The sequence below is a fragment of the Gracilinanus agilis genome, chromosome 1 (assembly GCF_016433145.1).
Source record: "Gracilinanus agilis isolate LMUSP501 chromosome 1, AgileGrace, whole genome shotgun sequence".
Lineage (NCBI taxonomy): Eukaryota > Metazoa > Chordata > Mammalia > Didelphimorphia > Didelphidae > Gracilinanus > Gracilinanus agilis.
In genome coordinates this window covers 271,795,915-271,803,522 of record NC_058130.1, presented here as the reverse complement: position 1 = coordinate 271,803,522, position 7,608 = coordinate 271,795,915, and the positions used below count along the sequence as shown (strand labels likewise).

The window sequence follows — 7,608 nt, the reverse complement described above, 5'->3', positions numbered from 1 at the left end:
GAGAGAGAGAGAGAGAGAGAGAGAGAGAGAGAGAGAGAGAGAGAGAGAGAGAGAGAGAGAGAGAGAGAGAGAGAGATATTGAGATTGAAATTCAGACTATGGCTAGGGAGGTAATGACTCTAGCACATTGAAGAGATCAGGTACCCAGGGCAGCCAGATGAGTGATACCTTATTTCTATCCCCAGGTTGTCTCCTAAAAACCAGGTTCAGAATAGGGCTATCACCTCTCCCTGACCCCTTGGTCTTACCCGCTTCACTGCCAGGGTCGCAATACCCAGGACAGCAGCACCACCCACACCTAGTACAAGCCTGGCATTAGCCAGGAGGAAGTCCACGGCACTGCTTAACGGGTCTTCATCTCGGTGCTTTCCCCTCTTCTGGGAGAACTCTGCCATGATCCACCTGCTGAGACAGGAAAGGGTAGAGGCAGAGGTGGGCAGGGGAAACCCCTGAGAGTCTAGGACAGGAGGCCATGCCTAGGGACTGAAAAGAAGAGAAGGTGCAAGATGACCTGGGTAGCATTTGTTGTAGCCATAAGGAAACAAAAATGGTTTATCCACAGGCCTTTTAAAAAAAGTTTGCTAGAAAAGATATAAAAGGACTACCTTTCCTTCTCTTCAAAAATAAAACTACTGGGCAGGGCTGGAGCAGATAACCCCCAGCCATAATTCAGGCAAGAGAAGAGTGGCACCTGAGAAGTTCCAGCAATGAACATTATTTATAATTTTCTATCCCTATCTAGTGCTCAAGAAGCCTTCCCTCCTGGACCTTCCACCTCAAATGTCTGGATTTGATGCTGAATTTTATGTGTGTGTGTGTGTGTGTGTGTGTGTGTGTGGTCTTCCCTTCTCTGGATATTGGATTCTCCATCCCAAGACCCTTCTCTGTTTCTCACTCCATCTTCCAAAGCTGTAGATTCACAAAAGCCATCTTAAGCTAATGACCACGAAGACACTGAAACCAGTATTAAAGGAAGAGGCCAAATCAGGAGTCAGGCACAGCCAACCTGTGGTTCGAATACAAAGCCTTGTTTCCTGAGCCCGAAGAATCTGAGGGCAAAGAAATTAGGTTTAACTGAATGTGTTCCCCCCAGGTTGGGTGGGGGAGGAGAAAGAGAAGTGGTTTTTTGCTGTTTTGCACTGAAATGCCAACACATATGCAGATATCATTAGATTTCTGGTATTCCAGGAGAAAGAGGTTAAATGTGTTAGGGAGAAGGAAGGGGGAAACTGATAACTTTTAGCTCTTCCAAATAAATCCCAACCCAACAAAAAAAACCTCTCCTGGATCGTCAGGAGAAGCAGAATAAAACCCAACAGTATAAGAAGGCTCAAAAACTAATTTTAAAAAACAAATCCATTAAGACTAAAAAACAAAAACTAAAAAACAAAATCATTAAGGACTAAAATGGAGGGGGGAACAGCAAGAGCAAGATAACTCCCTTAGATGCTGAGAATTTCTTGATTAAATGCAAAAAACTATAGAAGATCATGTAATGACATCCCCAGACATCAGGAGGGAAGGTCTAGATGACCTGTCCTGTCAAGCTAAGTTCCCTTTCAGCTCAGTGTCTATGACTTACTCATTCTGGAGTCAGCTGTGCCTTGAAGTGAAGTTGCCCAGGTAACTAAATACCACCAACTCATCAATGCCAGGGAAATTAATCAGGCAGTACTCCAGCCCCCAAACAAGTATTTCTGCCATGTCTCTTGTCTTCTAGAGACTAAAAATAGAGTCTGTATGGCTCTTGTGGTGTCAGGGAAGCTGGAACCACTGCTACTTGTTCTGCCCAAAGTCATAACCCCTCATGGGGTTGCACCAACATCGTGCATTGGGGGAAAAACCATCAGAAAACCAAGAGACGTGGGGGCAGCTGGGTGGCTCAGTGGATTGAGAGCCAAATCTAGAGATGGGAGGTCCTAGGTTCAAATCTGACCTCAGGCACTTCTTAGACCCTGGGCAAGTCACTTAACCCCCACTGCCTAACCCTTACTGCTCTTCTGCCTTAGAACCAAAACACAATATTGATTCTCAGATGAAGGTAAAGTTTAAAAAAAAAAAAAAAAAAAAGAAAGAAAGAAAATCAAGAGACTCCTAGCTCAATTACATATGGCATTAAAGGTAAAACACTTCTTTTCCTCATCTGTAAAACCTGAGATAATTCCTGCCCTACACCTTTAGCATAGATCTAAGTACAGATGGGAAAACACTATTGGTATTGGTATGCTTTGGTAAGGGAGGGGGTTTGAAATCACCCCAGTTGGCACTGGTGCCTTTATTGGGTGAGAAGACTTTTGACTGAAGCAATCAGAATGTTTATCTTTACATAGATGGGATTTCTTTGTGGTTGAAGCAAAATTCAGTTTACTGGAAACATTTGGGTAACAAAATAGCAGATTATAGTATCTAGATAGACAGCCCTCAGAAGGGGAAGTCCTGGGAAGAGTCATGATTATCTCTCTTCTCTGCAGGAGGTTCAGTTGTCTCTTTGCTCCATGCTTGTCTTGTCCCTTCTCCACTCTCCCCCAAAACCCAGGCCATCTACATATACTTTGAATGATTCAAGGGAGTAATCAGGTCCTATTCCACTAAGTTAGAATGAACTATTCATTCAAAAACTGTTTTCTGGGAGGTAGCTAGGTGGCTCAGAGAAAGCCAGGCCTGGAAACATGAGGTCCTAAGTTCAAATCTGACTTCAGACACTCTAGTTGTGTGACTCTGGGCAAAAAAGCCCTAACTGCTTTTCTATCTTAGAATCAAAGCACAGTATTGATACTAAGACAGATAATAAAGGTAAGTTCTCATGTAGTCAAAGCAAGGTGGATCAAATTCAAACAGAACAGGTGTACACCTTCCCCATTTGGACTGCTCTACACAGGAGCCAAATGAAACAGTTTCAACCCCATTCTTTTTTTATGCAGATTCCTTGTCCCAAATCTAAAGTTGGATTTTCCCCAGCAGGCTTCTCACAAGATTAAAAAAAAAGAGAGAAAGGTAGGGCTGAAATGGACTAATAGAGGCTAAGGCAATGGTGACTAAGTCACCTAGATTAGGTAGAAGGCTCCCCCCTCTGTGCCTGGGATGGGCTCACCAGGAGTAGGAAAGGTTTTTGGTTCAGGGCTATCAATCTCTTCAAGGTATTCCATCCTTTCCTCCAGAGAGTCTCTCAATATTAATTCCTTACACAATCTTTCTTGAGGAGAACTGCTCTGCCTTCACTAGCAACACATGCTAATCCTGAGAGGCCATCTAGGCCCAGTCCTTCATTTTGCAGATTAGAAAATTAACGGAGATGTTACTTCAAGGACAAAGAGGTATTCAGAATCAAAGTTGAGGGGAAGCTAAGAGGCTCAGTAGATTGAAAGCTAGGTCTAGAGATGGGAGGTCTTGGGTTCAAATATGGCCCCAGACACGTCCTAGCTGTGTGACTTTGGGAAAGTCACTTAACCCCAATTACCTACCCTTTACCCCTTTTCTGTCTTAGAACTAATATTTAGTATTGATTCTAAACCAGAAGGGTTAACAAAAAAAGGACCTAAGGTGGGATTTTAACCTAGATCTTCTGACTCCAGGCACTGCTCTTTCCATTATACTGTACATTGTTCAAACCTTCAAGTACTCTGGTATTCTTTAAATAAGATACTCCAATATAGTGCAAAGAACAATGAATCAAGAGTTACAAAAGAGGAAATTCTGTTTTTTTCTCTTAACTGTGAGACCATGAGCTAGTCACTTCCAACTTGACAGGTGTCTTATTTCCTTCTCTGTATAATGATGTTAGACTAGATGGTCCCTTGGAGTTATGCCATTCTATGGTTTCTCCAAATAATTGGGAATTTTGCCTGTTCAAAAGTACCTGTATTTTGAGAGACTGGTGGACAGTAGACAGTAATCCTAGAAGACTTATTGGTCACTCTGAAGAACAGCCACTCCACTCCAAGTGGCCCTCTCATTAGTCTTCCATCCAGCAGACAAGTCTATTTCAGAGGATGAAGACTTCTAATCAGGAAAGCTCTATGGTCTCCCTTGAAATGATCTCCCAGGGCCATTACCATTCCCTCAATCCCTGGAGGAGTCTAAACATAGAAGGCTAGGGAAAAGGGAGCTAGGTTCAAAGAAGAGGTATTATTCACCCTAGGGTTCATTAGGACAGTTAGGGCTGTGACTATTCCATTCTACACTGAGTTTCCAGCTCTGCCATTCACCCCCAATTCAGCTGCTGGACAAGAGGAACTAGACAGTGGTAACTACAGGAATTCTGACTCTCCCGGTTAAAAATAAAGCTGACTCTAGCAACATTTCCAAACAACAAATGGAGCACTGGTCTATTGGACTAAACTCCTCCCAGCTTTGCTCACAACTAGATTCATGATCTTGGGCAATTAGATGCCCTTTCTCTGGTTTTCCTTCCCCTTACTGCAAAATGGATGGGTTCTATATAGCATAAAAGGATTTGGATCAGCTAAAATCCTATTGCCTCCCATGAAATCTGGAAGTCTAAAATTCTAACTCACTTAAGAACTAAAACTCAATTATGTAGGTTGATTCCCCTACTCTATCCTTCCATCCTAGAGCCATCTAAATCATCTCTTCCCACCTCCTAAGTAATCCTAATGCCTTTCTCACCCCTCCTCCACCCCAAACTAGCTCCACCAAACCCAGGAGCCACAACCATGAAGTAGCCCTGGGGAAACCTCTGCTGGCTTTACCCAGGCAGGCTTCCATGTCCGTGCATGACTAGTATCCATAAAGGGCATGGTCAGGAGGCTTCTTATCAGGCTGGGCTTTGCAGACCAGAGTCCAGGAAGGCTACATCCTGGAGATGGTGGCCGAAAAGAAGTAGTCCGTTTAAATAGCTCTTTTCCCAGGCACTCGCTGTCTGACCTTGGGGAGGTCCCTCGACCTCTCTGACTCCCGACTTCCTCCTCAGTAAAAATAAGGGGTCTAGGCTTGGGGATCCCTTTCATATATGGATTTTTCCAAGGTCTTCCCTGACCCTGATCCCCACTGCAAGGTCTCGAGCTTCCTCTAACCATGGCGGAGGGGGGGTGGGACCTGGGACGCTTGCCCCTTCGCAGTCAGATACTTACGCCCCTGCCCCTTCCCCTCTTGGAATCCTGCAGGCCCCGGGGGCGGACAAGGAAGGAAACAGCCGAGGGGGCGGTGGGAGCATCATTCGTAGCCTCTGGTACAACTAGGGCCAGCGCAGGCGCAGTAATCGCCGGGGCTCTCATTTCTCCTGCCCACCTCTCCGCCCCTCTGGTGGGGGGGTGGGGGGAGTCAAGGACACCCAGCGTGGGGGTCAGGGCTTGTCTCCCTCCTTACATCCCCAAACATTTCTCGTACCCCGGGCGTCTTTTGTTGGGGCCCCTCAGGCAACCGACTTTCCTACCTTCACTGCAGATTCAGCGCATCACCTGAGAAGAGAAGGCCCAGCCCCCGTGAGTCCCCCGGTCTCCTCCTCTTGTTCCTCTTATTCTGTCTCCTCCTCTTCCTCTTCCTCCTCCTCCTCCTCCTCCTCCTCCCCCACCAGCAAATCCGAGAACTAGTCGGGAATCTAACCTCCAGCCACCACTTCCCAACGCGCAGCCGCAAACCTGGAGCCAGTGGGGCGGAACCCGGACGCTAGGCTCGGTCCAGACGGATTACCCGAGCGCCCAATCAGAGCCATAGCGTCCAGTCCCTGGCGTTCCAAAACAGAACGGAGAACAACGAATCCCCCGGAAGCCACACCCCCTCCTTAACGGGCATTCCCTGCCCGAGGCGGGGCGTCCAGTGGAGGATGCAGAGGCGTGATTTTGGCCTTAAAGGCACAGAACTGAATCCCCGGTCCTGGAAGGACTCTGGGAGCCGGGTGGCATTCAGTATTAGATTCATCCGCCCTCTCGCACGGCGGAAGTGGTCATTGTTACGAATGAATGTTTGTGACGTCACCCTTACGGTCCAGAGAGCTCGGCCTGGAGCACGTGGTATGGTAATAGGCGGAGTCAGTCGGACTTGGGATGGCTCTGTCACAAAGTGGGTGAAAGAGCGCTCTCGGAATCCAAGTTTAAGTTACACCTCTGACGCACCTTGGGCGTGGCGCCGGGCGGAAGGCTTCAGCTCCCGGGACTCCAGACTATTCTAATCTATAAATTGCCTAGTCCTTGAATCATTCAAAAGCCTTTTTTAAGAGCTAAGTTCAAATGTGGCATCAGACACTAGCTGTGTGACTGGACAACCCACTTAACCCCCATTGCCTCGTCCTTGATGCTCTCCTTAGAACTGATACTAAGACCTAAGATAAGGATTTTTTTTAAAGCTAAACTCTGGAGAAACAGAAAAAGACCCCCAAAAAAGTCCCTGCCCTCAAAAGGACTAATAATCTAATGAGAGAAAAAATGCAAATAATTAGGTGCAGAAACATCCAGGATAAATTAGGGAGTATCTCTGAAGGAAAGTATTAGTATTAAGGACTAGGAAAGATCTGCAGAAAGTGGGATTTTTTTTTTTTAAACCCTTGTACTTCGGTGTATTGTCTCATAGGTGGAAGATTGGTAAGGGTGGGCAATGGGGGTCAAGTGACTTGCCTAAGGTCACACAAGAAAGTGGGATTTTTTAATTGTTTTTTTTTAGATTTTTTCTTTTATTCAAAGATATTTTATTTTCCCAATTACATAGGCTTCCCCTAAATTATAAGATCCAAATTGTCTCCTTCCCTCCCCTTCCTCTCGGAGATGGTAAGCAGTTTGATCTGGGTTATACGTGTATTATCATGTAAAACATTTCCATACTGATCATTATTCTAAGAGAATACTCACATAAAACCAAAACCCCAAAATAAAACGGTAAATAAACTAATATGGAAAATAATATGCTTTGACTACTACATTCCAACGCCAACAGTTCTTTCTCTGGAGTTAGACAGCATCCTTTGTCATAAATCATGTACATGGGGTGGATGCTTCTGAGTCTGGGCTCTCATTCAGTCCCGCATTACTTACCAAAAAAATACTTTTTGTAAGGGAATGATGAGAAAAGGTAAGAATGAAGGAGAAAATGGCACTTTTAGACTCAAAACTATATTTTCAAGCAGTGAAACCTCACAAATATTTGTAATGATTAAAAAAAAAACTGAAAAGCAGATTGTTGGAACAGATTAGGTAAGTAATTATCAAGAATTTTTAAATGCAATAACCCAAGTTTTATTTATTTATTTTTTTAAACCCTTGTACTTCGGTGTATTGTCTCATAGGTGGAAGAGTGGTAAGGGTGGGCAATGGAGGTCAAAGTGACCTGCCCAGGGTCACATAGCTGGGAAGTGGCTGAGACCAGGTTTGAACCTAGGACCTCCTGTCTCTAGGCCTGACTCTCACTCCACAGAGCTACCCAGCTGCCCCCAATAGCCCAAGTTTTACAATCACTTGTTACATGAGAAATTGCTCCTCTTTGAAGTTTGTGTAGGTGACTGCTATGGAATAAATTACCACAATGCAGGATTACAGAGGCAAAATCTTAGGTTTTATTATGCTCAAGCACAAATTCAGGAGATAGAAAAATAACCCTGAACCCAAAATGGAGTTTCTGACAAACCTTTACAGAGAAAATTGCATCAAAGAAATAGAGTAA

The 7,608-nt window shown here is 44.9% G+C and overlaps 1 protein-coding gene across 2 annotated transcripts in view; it reads right to left on the bottom strand.

Moving 5' to 3' along the window:
• The window catches only part of MIEF2 (mitochondrial elongation factor 2), a 7,716-nt gene extending 7,246 nt beyond the window's left edge, over positions 1 to 470 (bottom strand). For both annotated transcript variants that reach the window (XM_044657580.1, XM_044657581.1), the window contains exon 1: positions 249 to 470. In XM_044657580.1, the coding sequence (XP_044513515.1) occupies positions 249 to 395 (147 nt within the window). In that variant the 5' untranslated portion in view covers positions 396 to 470. The remainder of the gene's footprint in view (positions 1 to 248) is intronic.
• Between the last annotated feature and the right edge of the window lie 7,138 nt (positions 471 to 7,608).